Source organism: Gopherus evgoodei, chromosome 4, assembly GCF_007399415.2.
Source record: "Gopherus evgoodei ecotype Sinaloan lineage chromosome 4, rGopEvg1_v1.p, whole genome shotgun sequence".
NCBI classification, from domain to species: domain Eukaryota; kingdom Metazoa; phylum Chordata; order Testudines; family Testudinidae; genus Gopherus; species Gopherus evgoodei.
The window spans coordinates 48,932,805-48,946,850 of record NC_044325.1 but is presented as its reverse complement, the minus strand read 5'-3'; the positions used below and the strand labels follow the sequence as shown (position 1 = coordinate 48,946,850).

Here is a 14,046-nt window from a genome sequence, read left to right as displayed (position 1 = left end):
TGCAAGGAGAAATACAATGAAAGAAAAAAATAAAATTATAATTATGTAAACCATTAAAGAAATCCATAATTGGTATGTGAATACCATTGGATAGTCACATCCCTTAAAAAAAAAATTTAAAAAAAAAAACCACACCTGTGAACAAAGGTTTCATGTAGTTTAAAAAACAAAAAGCCTGAAGTACACTGAATTCTCCACACACATGCAAAAATACACTAACAATTAAAAAAAGAAATAAAGGTACTTCACAAGCCCTATTATAGAGGTGCCAAAGGAAGACAGCAGTTACCCACCAACGGGGACTGTTAGCTGGTAAAGCAACTTAACATGACCACATGAATGGGTAGCAAGTGCCTGAAATCTATTTACCTACTTAAGATTTTATAGTGGCCAGGGACACGTAAATATAACATGGAAATTTTTAAGTTCACTTCAAACTATTAGGGAAGAGAATTTTCTTGTGCATTTCATGCATTTCTGAAGTTGATGCATATATCCTCAAATTAATATTTTATATATTACCCATAATAGGTAGATTTAAAGATCCAGCTACATCATGAAGTACAGTTAAATACAGTTTAGCTTACTGAACCTCCCACTCCTCATTTGTATTTATATGCAAATTGGATTTGGCAAAATAGACTCTAACGATGGATCTTTCTGTGCTTTAAAGACTTATTATTTGTATTTCATTTAGCTTTTTAATGCATTATTTTTAGGGTTTTTAGACTGACAGCCCTGAACATTAAAGATCTCTACTGATTCACAGAATCACTACTGCAGACTCAGTGGCAGTGCAAGCTTCCCTCAACCCCCCCCCCCCCCGAACAGGAATGTGGCTCACTGGTGGAGATTATCTACTGTTGCAAGAGGATAGTTCACTTTCTCTGTCTCCTACACTATGAACAAAATAGCAATGTGATAACAGCTGTGTGTGTTGTGGACATTGTGTCTTTACAAACTGCATGATATTACCAAGCCCTTACAGTCACACCACCAATCATGAAATGGCAACAACTTCTGGTCACTATGATGGACACAGGTTCCATTCAAGTCAGTCACCTATTTATCTAAGGTACTTATACAGCTTCCATTACCACAATATCCGAGTGCCTCACAAGCTTTAAATGCATTTATCCTCAATAACTTTAATAAGGCACAGATGTCTTATTATCCCCATTTTACAGAGGGGAAATTGAGGCACATAGACATTAAAACCAAGACTTTAAAAAGGGACTATTGATTTTGGATGCCTACATTTTCAGGTACAGTAACTCCTCACTTAACGTTGTAGTAATGTTCCTCAAAAATGTTACTTTAAGCAAAACGATGTTAAGCTAATCCAAATTTCCCGATAAAAATTAATGTAAATGAGGGGGTTAGGGTCCAGGGAAATTTTTTTTTTTTTTTTTTTTTTTTTTTGTCTGGTGAAAAAGAAAGTACTATACTATTATAATAAGGCATTCCCTGGGAAATATCCCACCCTTTGACTTCACCACCTCAACCAAGCTTCACAATCATCATCACTGTGTACCAGTATTAAATGGATGGTTTAAAACTTATATTGTGTGTGTGTGTAAGTTTTAAACCATCCGTTTAATACTGGTACACAGTGATGATGATTGTGAAGCTTGGTTGAGGTGGTGAAGTCAGAGGTGGGATATTTCCCAGGGAATGCCTTACTGCTAAATGATGAACTAGCAATTGGCTGAGCCCTCAAAGGTTAACTCTCACACTCTGCAAGGCAGCAGGAATGGAGGGAGGGGAGACAGCATCACAAAGACAGACGTGTGTGTGTGTGCATGCGCGTGTGAGAGAGAGAGAGAGAAAGATGCGCATTTCCCCTTTAAGTACTTGACCCTGCTCTTAAGTACACTGCCTTGTTAATTAGATCAGCTTGCTGAGACAACAGCTGCTTCCAGCAAGCTCCCTCTGTCCTGAGCCCTGTCGTGTGTCTCCCCTGCTCTATGGAAGATGGGGTAAGAGGGGTGCAGGAGCAGGGGGACACCCTGACATTAGTCCTCCTCTTCCATCCCTTCCCCCTCTCCCCTCCCCCGCACAGCAAGCAGGAATCTCAGGGAGCAGCTCCAAGGCAGAGGGCAGGAGCAGCACATGGCTGTGGGGGGAGGGACAGCTGAACTATGGGCAACTGATAGCCTGCTGGGCTGCTGCTGCACAGGGAACTTAGGGGAATGGGGTTCTGATTGAGGGGCTGCCGGTCCACCCTGGTTCTAAGTGCCCACCAGCTAGCTGCAACGGGCTGCTCTTCCTGCAAGCAGTGGACAAAGCAGGCAGCTGCCAAACGATGTCAGAAGGGAGCATTGCACAACTTTAAATGAGCATGTTCCTTAATCAGCAGCATAACAACAAAATGCCATTAACTGGGACAACTTCAAGTAAGGAGTTACTGTACCTAACTTCAGATACTTTAAAGGAGCGTGATTTTCAGAGGGTGGATGCGCAATGTTTTCAGAAAAAAATTACCCCCTATGATGGACACCCAAAAAACAGTTGCCTAAAATTTTGTGGTCTTTTTCTAAAGTCTTGTTAAGTCACTTCCCCAAAGTCATACAAGATATCTGGCAAAGCAAGGAACTGAATTCAGATATTGCAAATCCTAAACTACCCCTTGACCCCGGGACCATCCTTCCTCTCAACCTATATGCAAGAGATTTTGTATCCATGATACCAATCCCATGACTCTATTAAGTAAAACCATCTTAGCAGTACAAATGTCAGAAAATACAATATGTTATGCACATTATCAAATATTAAGTTTATAAATCAAAAGTGAGATTAATCACAACTTGTTGCTTCAAACACCATAACACAGTGACCCTGAAACAGATGTGCAACATAGAGTGAAGGAAGCAATAATGATTTTTAATGTGTACCTAATCCTGTAAAAGGGAGCCACATGGGCAGCTCCTTATACCCACAAACTACCCCAATAAGTGAAAGTCTGCACAGGCTTAAGGGTCCACCCATCCATGCACTTTGGGAGCTTTTTTTAAAAAAAAATTTATATTATATAGTTCAATTATACTAAAACAGTTTTGTTCATTTTACCCACTTTCTACGTATTATAGCATGCAATCACAGATTTTCATACCAAATTGATAAGATAAGTTAAATTATATATAATTTTAATGGGCTATGTCACCAGAAACTATCAAGGAATGGTTACTTAAAATTAATTTAACGTGGAGATTAATAATTCTGCTTCGTTGACTAGATTATCTACTAAGTAATAGTAGCAGCAATTTAATTTAATTTTAAAATAAATAATATTCTCTGTGTAGGACAGACGACTCTATGAACAGAACTAGCCTACCAAAACTTCAAAATTTAAAAAGAAGAAAGAAGGAGAAAAAAGAAAACCAAATGTTATCTCCTCTACAACCATGGTATGTATTGAAGGAAAGGTATAAAAAAAATCTATGCAGGACTAGGATTTACACTACAAAGAGTTATCACTACTAAATGCTGTATATGTAAGGGTGTAAAATATGATAAAGACCAAGCCATAGTTGCTTTTACATATGATTTTGACTGTTTAAATAGTTTTCAACAATAGTTCTTTATTTAAAGATTTTTTTTATTATAGGTGCACACAAAGTATGTGGCAACACTAACATCAAAAAAAATATATTCTCTCACCTTACGGCAGGTTATACCAACTTAATAACAAAGATACCCATGTCAAGTACTGCTATATAATTAGTAAACTCAAAGGGCTAGAATATTGAGACTTCATAGTATCAGGACTTCAAATGCAATTTTTGTAATGATCTGTGCAATCAATAGGAAAACATTTCAGTGTCCAAATATTCCTGTATGCGTCTGATCAAGAAGACAAATGGTACAAAAACTGTAATTATTCTAGACTTCAAGATAAGTAATCTGCTTGCTGCTTTACAGTAGGTTACAGTAAACTGCACAAAGCACAAATATTTATAATGGCAGTTCTCTTTGATTTAAATAAAAGGAACTAATCATATGGAGAAGTTCATTAGAAAATTCTCAGAACTTAATGGAACTGATAAAAGTTACCAGAAAGAATGCTAAAATAAGACAACAAAACATTTGATAAGCCATATTGCTTAAATTACTGTATTCCAAATATGAGATGGGGAAGGTAGAATTGCTATTCAGTAAGGAGTTTCCCAGATCTCTTAATGCTTGACTGTTAAATGGGAGTTTAAAAAGCCTTCCACCATTTTAACTCCAACATCTAACTAAATGTTTGGAGAAGGGTGGCTTTGTTTCACAGATTCATAGACTCTAGGACTGGAAGGGACCTCAAGAGGTCATCGAGTCCAGTCCCCTGCCCTCATAGCAGGACCAAATACTGTCTAGACCATCCCTGATAGACATTTATCTAACCTACTCAAATATCTCCAGAGATGGAGATTCCACAACCTCCCTAGGCAATTTATTCCAGTGTTTAACCACCCTGACAGTTAGCAACTTTTTCCTAATCTCCAATCTAAACCTCCTTTGCTGCAGTTTCAGCCCACTGCTTCTTGTTCTGTCCTTAGAGGCTAAGGTGCACAAGTTTTCTCCCTCCTCCTTATAGATTCCTGAAAACTGCTATCACGTCCCCTCTCAGTCTTCTCTTTTCCAAACTAAACAACCCCAATTCCTTCAGCCTTCCTTCATAGGTCATGTTCTCAAGACCTTTAATCATTCTTGTTGCTCTTCTCTGGACCCTCTCCAATTTCTCCACATCTTTCTTGAAATGCAGTGCCCAGAACTGGACACAATATTCCAGTTGAGGCCTAACCAGCGCAGAGTAGAGCGGAAGAATGACTTCTTGTATCTTGCTCACAACACACCTGTTAATACATCCCAGAATCACATTTGCTTTTTTTGCAACAGTATCACACTGTTGACTCATATTTAGCTTGTGGTCCACTATAACCCCTAGATCCCTTTCTGTCGTACTCCTTCCTAGACAGTCTCTTCCCATTCTGTATGTGTGAAACTGATTGTTCCTTCTTAAGTGGAGCACTTCACATTTGTCTTTATTGAACTTCATCCGGTTTACCTCAGACCATTTCTCCAATTTGTCCAGATCATTTTGAATTATGACCCTGTCCTCCAAAGCAGTTGCAATCCCTCCCAGCTTGGTATCATTTGCAAACTTAATAAGCGTACTTTCAATGCCAACATCTAAGTCATTGATGAAGATATTGAACAGAGCCGGTCCCAGAACAGACCCCTGCGGAACCCCATTTGTTATACCTTTCCAGCAGGATTGGGAATCATTAATAACTACTCTCTGAGTATGGTTATGCACCCACCTTATAGTAGCCCCATCTAAATTGTATTTGCCTAGTTTATCAATAAGAATATCATGCGAGACCGTATCAAATGCCTTACTTGTTAAAGATATAACACCCATGTTCCTTTAATTAGGGTGTGAAAACATACAATACACATCCGCAGAGACTTCAAGGGACTCTGGATAGGCCCAAAAGTGTATACCACTCTGTGTATTATAAGTAAGTCTGTATCCTGTGGGGGTATATTTAGACCTAAATTACATAGCATGAGCCCCAGATCTATACAACAGTCCTTCTAAAATAATATGATCCATTTTAGTTTCTTTATGGAAATTTTTTGCAATGTTGTCACAGATTATTTGAGTGCAACCAGATTTTTGTATGGAAAAGTCATTACTGCTTTATAGAAGTTGCCAGGGGAAAGCAGCTGGATGTTTTGACATCTGGGGTGTTCAGCCTCCAACATTCCAAAAATTGATGAACAAGCACATTTGCTGGATGTTTTTGCTGAACTGAACAGCAGTAAAACACTGAACATTGACATTTACACGGTCATCAGGTTTAAATTTTGACATTCCATTGAGATGAAATAGAGTATCCGAGAGCTCTCAAACCTAGTTGTTTCAGGTTACCAGCAAACTCAGGAGGAATCAACACTTGTTTACATTTATTCCATTTTTAATGTTCTCACTGTAACCATATAAACTGGAGTCTTAAAACTTATTTGAATAAAAACTCAAGCTCGAGGTGGGGGAAAAGGTGGGTGAGGTAATCCCTTTTATTGGACCAACCTCTGTAGGTGAAACAAACAAGCTTTCAAACTTACACAGAGCTCTTCTTCAGGTTCCGAAACACATATGAGGCAACTTTAAGACATTCTGCCACATCTGCAAGTCTTCATAAGTCACAAATTTAGCCCACGCAAACCCAAGTCCGCCCCCAGAAGCCAAAACTACTTCTTTGCCTACCTTGGACCTTTGACCTGATCCCAAACTGTTTCCTAGCACAAACTCATTATTCAGTATGTTTGCAAAACTCACTTTGGCAATGCCCCTGCCCTCGCCGCTCCCACGCCCCACAAATAAGCAGCAAACCTAGTCCAGGCTCACAAGCCAAGACCAACACTTAACCTAGTCCAGATTCCTTAACTAAAATGCAATTCCTTTACATGAGCCCAAGAACAACAACAACAACAACATATCCTATTGATTAGGTATAGCTGTTCACATTAAAGAAAACAGAAAATAATGCAGGTTTAAAGATCCAATAAGAACTGTGTGGCCTATCATTCCTAAAAAAAAATTCCAGAATGCTTCTCTTTGCAATAGTATTTTCCCCCCGCCCCGCTCCCTTCTATTACTTTTGCTAGAAGGATCATTAACTCTTTCAGCTGCTATAGTTTGCAAGATTGAGAGCTTATAAAGCACCATTTTACAGTATAAAGCCACTGGATATTTATCCTTTTGAAATGTTGTAACAGACATGTCCAAACAGGTATTTGTTTAATTTAAAGCCCTTCTGATTTAACCTACATAGGCCAATCCACACCTGTAAGCATGTCAGAAATAACTTAGATAATGTTTTCACCCCTTATTCAACAAGAGATCAGTCAAACTGAATGTCCAACATACTATTCATACAGCTGTAAGGTACAGACTGATTTCCTCTTTACAGACAGCTATAGATAAACTTAAAGTCAAACAAACAGGACTGCTATGGATGAAAATTCTTGAGTTCTCAACCACTGTAAAATTTTAAAACAGTAAACTGGAATTGCGGAGCATATTTACAGACACAATACTAGCAATAAATTGGTTTGCATTAGCAGCTATTAAGTTGGTCTTAGTTTTATTCCACAGTGAAAATGTAATGGAGAAAGAATAGTTTTATTTTTGATGAATATTTTGCATCTAATATTTAAAACTATCAGGATCAGAACATACCAAAAAAATTCTGCTTAAGCTAAGATTTTATTCTCAAAAGACCTAGTTTGCATCAGTGTACATTTAACTGATTCCACAAAGCAAACACCCATAATTGCCTACTGCGGTGTTTTCTTTCTTTGAAGCAGCTGGTACTGGTCACTGTTGGAAACAGGCTTCTGGACTAGATAGACCACTAGTTTTCATCCAGTATGGCAGTTCCTATGTTCACGTGGAAACTTGTTTTGTAGTCATCATGAACTTCTGTGTGTGACATATGCTTCTTAATGATTTCGATATTTCAGTGTGGTTTTACTGAGCTATGGCGACCTAGTTTTCTTTAATGTGAGCCACCTTGGATATTTAGAGGACGTCCAACTCCATATGCTTTAACACAGTAACCTGAAGCAGGGGCACCGCTTTCTCTCTGTGCAGGAGAAAGGAAGCTATTCATATGTAAATACTGCCTAGTGTTATCTCTCATGGCCTGTGTGAGGTGACTTGATTGCTAGTGGGCCATGTCTTTGGAGAGGAGTTCCATCTGTTGGGGAAGGTTGCCTTAACAGGAGGGGCAGAGGTGTGCTTCAGGCTCCTTATTGAGGTTGGTCTTGCTTTCAGAATAAATAAAGCAATTTTCCAGTCTAATGTTGGTTTGGAAATGTTTACAGATGCTAAAACTGGGATTTACGGTAGTGAAGCTATCACTTCTCTGCAATATTTCCATGACCCTCGCTCCATGATAATTGATAAAAATTGCCATCACTAGTCGCAGCATTCTTGATCAAAAGATGTTTTTAGTGAATTGTGTGTGCACACAGACACAAATGATCCCTTCCTACTGTTTATATATTATATATAAAAATTACTATTGTAATTATGGATATTATTGTTATCCACAGAAATGTTTAATTCTTTTCAGGATGCTGCCAAGGTCTTGGTCTCTATAAAAATCTTGTCACCATTATATCCGTATCTTCATTGTGTCAAAAATATCTCCTTTTATCAGTTTTGAATTTGCCACTTCTTAATTTCAATGCATTTCCCCTTATTCTTGTATAATGAGGAAAAGTGAATAAACATTTTTACCTTATGTGTCATTTATTATTGTGTATTTATATGCCCTCTCTGAAGTCAACAGTCTCAATCCTTTTAATTTCTCTTCATGAGAGGTTTTCCAGATCTGAATCATTTCCATCTCCCATCTTTGAACCTTTCTACCTTCTGTTAGTCTTTTTGTGATGGGGGTTACTAGAACCGAACACTGTATTCTATGTGAAGGCATATCATTGTTTATATGGCATATTTTCCATACTAGTCTTCTTCCATTCTTTATGCATTATAACACTGTTTGCATTTTTTACTGCTACTGCATATTGAGCAGAAGTCTCAACTGAGCTGTCCACAACAATGCCAAGGTAGTTTTCTCAAGATAACACAGTTACTTTAGAACCAACTGAGCTGTAAAACTAATTCAAAGGATTCCTTCCAATGTCTATTACTTTGCATTTGCCAACAATAAATTTCATCTGTCATTGTATGGTCCATTCATCTAGTTTGGTTAGGTCTTCCAAAAGTTAGTCTCTTCTGGTTTTGACCAACAATATTGTGTCATCTACATGTTCTGACACCTCATTGCTTGCCTCCTCCACTTTTAAATACATTTAGACACTGGTCCTCATACAGAACCATGTAGCACCCAACTGTTAATCCTCTGTCATGATGAAAACTGACAATTCCTATTCTTTATTTTCTATTTCTGATTTATGCCAGCACTCTGCCTCTCCTACCAGGACTACTGTACTTCACTATTTTAGCAGCCTCCTATGAGGGACTTTGTCAGAGGCCTTGTGAAAAATCAAGTTATGTTAGCCGATTCTCCTTTTTCCATTATTTTATTAACACACGTGAAGAGTTCTAATAAAGCAGTGAGTGTCCGGGGCTTGGATCTGTAGTCACACAATCACTTACTGGACCAAACATTAAGCGTACAGCAGAGATTCAGCTCCCAAGTACGTTACCATCAGTGTACTTTGCAGCTCCATTAAAGGGGTTTAAAGTTTATGAAGGGAGATAAACTCCTATCTTCTCTGTGGATGTGAAATGACTGAGGGATTCTCCTTTTGCTACAACTTGCTGATATGCAGGAGTTGGGGAAAGAGGTGATCTGACAGGTACAAAAGTCAGTCTTCACAAAGAGTGGGGAAGCAAAACAGAGCAGAGATTGCAGAAAGCTTTTCCCAGAGACGACACTGGAGTGGTTGGGTTGGCTCCCCTGGAGCATATGGCAGAGTGCCCACTATTACAGTGTGGTGGAGTAGTCATAGAAAATGGTAAACAGGAAGCTACAACACTTCACTGCTCAGAATAGGAACAGCTCCTGGTGTACCAAATAAATGCAGACAGTTATCCTTATCTATTGCTACCAGTCATCTATCTGATACTGGCACCAATATTTTTAAATTTGGTCCTGCAGACCAATCCTGAAAGGAGGATGGGAGAAGAGGCAGAGTGTCTTGCAAACAAGCAGCAGATTTGCTGGCACTGTGTGCGTGCCAGGTTTTTAAGGAGTAATCCTTATAGAATAGAAGACTACAGACAGACAATCAGCAATCCATTTCTTTTATTGTCAAGTGTGTATGTGGGAGGTGCCAATAGGAGCATCCAGAATAAGTCCTGTCGTTTTTCCAATTCACAGATATGTAGGAGAGCACATCTGCAAGAAGGCACAATTTTGTAGCCAGAACATGGCAAAAAAAGGAAGGATGCAAAACAGAGTCACACCCAGCAAATCTGTCTTTGTCTACATAGAGTAGAGTCCAATGCACGACTAACGCTATGTCTACACTGGCAGCTGAACCACAAAATTTTGTCTTAAGGAGATGTTAAAAAAAAATCCCTGAAAGACAAAAGTTTTGCCAACGACAAGCACCAGTGTGAACAGCGCTTTGTTGGCAGGAACGCTTTCCTGCCAACAATGCAAACACCGCATATTGGGGGTGGAATTTTTTGGCGGCAGGAGAGCCAACCAACAGCAGCTACACTGCACAACTTTTAGCAGCACAGCTGTAGCGACACAGCCATGTCAGTAAAAGCCGTGTAGTGTAGACATAGCCTAAGACTGTGGCAAATGGAACAGGCAGGTGCTGTGATGACCCAACTGATTTAATCTGTTTTAAAGTCACTGCAAAAAACTCAGATTAATTAAGAACCATTAGCTGACACTGTGATGAGTTTCTTATCAACCACATCTAACTTCCAAAGGAGTGGCAGTAAATACTCGAAGTTCAAATCAAACCAAAAAAAATACACAGACTAAGGGTAACCAAATTCATCAATTCAGAATTGCATTTTGTTCCTTTGTGAGGCTGGTTCCTATTGCAGACCTCTTCAAATGCTGGAGAAGATGAGGTTACTTGTCTTCTGCCTCTTTTGAATAAAAGCAGAGTACAGAATGTGCAATTGCATAACTTCCTGCGCAGTATTCTACCTGGTTACTAGATTGAAAATTTGTATCGGAAAACATCAGAAATGCCGATTAACTGAGCTTTCTGGTTGACAAACTGCCGGATAACACAGCATATTTATACACAGCACAAGCCACAATTGGTCCAGTATAAACAGGTAAGAACAATTTCATGATTTAAAGGATAGGGAGATAGCTGCTCCAGCCCACCCCAGCAGTAAGAGAAGTTAATTACAAGGATGTAGTATCCTCTTTTGAGACAGTGTAATTATAAGTGCTGTAAACTGTAAGGCTGCCACATGTTGACAGTTGTACCCTGGCATTGGCATTTAGAGGAACAAATATCAATAACCATTTTTCTTGGCAGTTTTGAACTGTAAGGACAAGAAATTTATATACCCCCCCTCCAAAATAATAACAGCCGAGAGCATTGACTCCTACCCAAAAACTAAGAAACACAGTTGCACCAAGGTCACTCTTCTTGACCCAGCTCTAAATACATGCAGAGAAAGTGACAGACCTACAATTGCACCCAATGTATTTCAGGGTGGAAAAACAGGACACAGCTAACTATTTGCAGTAAATGTAATCACTTTTTCTGTTCTCCAAGTATCCTTGAACAGACTTGGATTTTTACAAATGTATTTGTTATTTCATCCTACTGACCTCTAACAAATTATCATCACCACGACTACTGCATCATGTATTCATTACTTATCATTCACTATTTGTACTAAGCTACCGCTTAGTGCTGATTCCACTCTGACTGAAGGACTCCCAAACCCAAGGAAACTTTCAGGATGATCACATGAACACATCCAGCATGAATACACATCTGAATACATGTTAATGAATATTTGTGATGCAGTTACTGTGAAAATCCTAACAAACAAAATTTGCTAATACAAGCATTTATGTATTATGGATAAGAGTGGTTACAAATGTCATTAAAAGCAGCAAAGAATCCTGTGGCACCTTATAGACTAACAGACGTTTTGGAGCATGAGCTTTTGTGGTTATTCACCCACGAAAGCTCATGCTCCAAAACGTCTGTTAGTCTATAAGGTGCCACAGGATTTTTTGCTGCTTTTACAGATCCGGACTAACATGGCTACCCCTCTGATACTAAATGCCATTAAAGCTCATTAGTAGTTTTTATTCAACAAAGATATTAAACAATTTTGCAGTATTTATACAGATCTACCATATATTTCTTTCACAGGACAAATTAATCCACAACTTCCAATAAATTTCAACTTCCAAAAAACTCAGCATTACTGTAGTCTTTCATACTACAGGGCTTTGGGGGAGGGGGATAGGGCAGAAGGAGGAAGAGTGGGGAAAAAGAGGTGGCATGAATTTAATTAACCCTTCACTCCACCTCAAAAATTGTCTCAGGGAATGGCAGAGTGATGCTCAAGGACCACAGGAATAAAATCCCAAGCACGCCTGCAAAGCCCTGTTCCAAGCAGATGTTCCATGATGTGAGCTACTTAGGAACACTCAATGTTAATGTCATTTACACTTAATCAAAACCGTGTAGACTATCATGCCAACAAAGAGGTTTGGTTTGAGGCTCTGGGCCTTCCCTCCTGTCTTTGAGTGAGAATCCACCCACCCCCTACAGGCAACACCGCCCATCCTCCCCACTCTCTCTGCCCCTCACCCAAGCAGCGGGGCAGACACAAACCTCTTAAGTTTTGTGTCTTTCTAAACCAGGAACCTGAGCCAAGAATCCCCGCCGCCAGCCGAGGGAGGGAGGGACGGAGCACCCAACCACGGTTCATCAGGAGGCACCCACAAGCCTGGCTCGCCAACCACAAGGCACTGTAACGCACCCCAGACTGGAGTGACCCCACCCCTCTGCCCCCTCAGGACAGGGACCCCTCTCGCTCTCCACAACCCCCGGGTCGGGGCACTTTTCTCCCGTCCCCACCTAGACCCCTCTCACTCTCCACACTGGGGTACCGTCCTCCCCGGCCGCTCTCGCTCCCCACGCCCCCCAGGCTAGGGCACCTTTTCCCCCGGCCCCGCCCGGCCGCTCTCACTCCCCCCGACCCCAGGCCAGAGCACCTTTCCCCCCGGCCTCCCTTGCTCCCACCCTGGGCCTCACCAATGAGGACGCGCAGGTGCTTGAGGCGGGTGAGCGGGTCCTTGCGGCTGTCCAGCACCTTCTGCGTGGATTTCCGCACATCCCCGTGCGGCTTTTTGGAGAACATCCCGCCGGACCCCCCCCGGCCCGGCAATCGAGCCCCGCTCTCAACAGGCGGACAGCGGCCTCCGGATCCGCCCGCACCAGGCCCCCTACATAGCAAACAGCGGCAGCACCGCCTTCTCCGGCTGCGACACGGCGGGGGAGGGGGAGGGGGAGTGGCGCGGAGGCAGGGCCTAAGCTCCCCCCCACAGCTCTAGTAGTTCCGTCGCTTCACGACAACCGTCAGGCACACCCCTGGTGTTTCCGTGGCAACCGCGCCGTGACGTCACAGAGGGGCTGCTGTTCCAAGCACACGTTGAGGCGGAAGGTTCACTTCTGGGTTAGGTGGAAGCGCCCAGGGTGATGGCAAAAGGGCGGGGCTTGGGGAAGCGCGTGGGGAGCGTAGTGCACAGGACTGAGCTGGGTCAGTATCTGGAGCAGAAGGACCCGTGGGCTGATTGGAGTGACAGTCACAGCAGGCACTGGAGTCAATGAAGAGTGACCCCAGCCCTGGGTAACCCTCACCAAGAGAGTCAGGAAATAAAGTTTCAATTTCTTGCTAACACTTCTCTGTGTTAGCTTCTTATGATCAGTAGCAAAATAAGGTTTTTTTGACTCTACAGCTACCTGGCGCAAGAAGGGAAGACATTTGATATAAGGACTCAATGCTGAGTCTCCTTCAGGACACCAAAATGACAATAGCCAGAGAAGGAAAATATCAATATTGAAAAAGTCTCCAAAAGTTAAGGCTGGCAGTATAGCCAACACCTGGCATTCAAAAATCATAAGTTACCTGCCAACATTAAGTTTGACTTAAAAGCCATGAATCATAAAATAATATTTCCTTCCCCCCTTCATTTTTTGTCTTTTCATTTGACTTCTGGTGCATTTAGGGTTTGTGTTTTCAAGCATTTTTCTGCAACCGTGAGTAAAGTTGTGATTTTGACACAGAGCTCATGATGTTCACAGTAATATGAATTGGAATAAAGTCTATGAGAAGTCTATCCTGCACTCACTCTGCAGTGGCAGTTGCTGTCCTGCAAGGCTGGTCTCAGCTCACCAATCTAGATGTTGTGACCTAGCGCAGGCCTATCCCTCCTCCGTAGATGGAGGCAAAAGTGACAGACACATCAAACCTGAGTGTGATCTTGTATGCCAGGTCGCAATGCCCAGAGAGCA

The 14,046-nt window shown here is 41.1% G+C and overlaps 1 protein-coding gene across 13 annotated transcripts in view; it reads right to left on the bottom strand.

Moving 5' to 3' along the window:
- RALGAPA1 (Ral GTPase activating protein catalytic alpha subunit 1) overlaps positions 1 to 13,104 on the bottom strand; it is a 246,975-nt gene extending 233,871 nt beyond the window's left edge. For 6 of the 13 annotated variants that reach the window (XR_003999976.1, XM_030559256.1, XM_030559257.1 and 3 more), the window contains exon 1: positions 12,787 to 13,103. Coding sequence is in view for 12 of the 13 variants with exons in the window: in XM_030559256.1 (XP_030415116.1) it covers positions 12,787 to 12,892 (106 nt within the window). In the remaining variant the exon portion in view is untranslated. Of the gene's footprint in view, positions 1 to 12,786 lie in introns of all 13 variants that reach the window. The other 7 variants (XM_030559263.1, XM_030559264.1, XM_030559267.1 and 4 more) reach the window with 4 other exon arrangements.
- Positions 13,105 to 14,046: the final 942 nt, after the last annotated feature.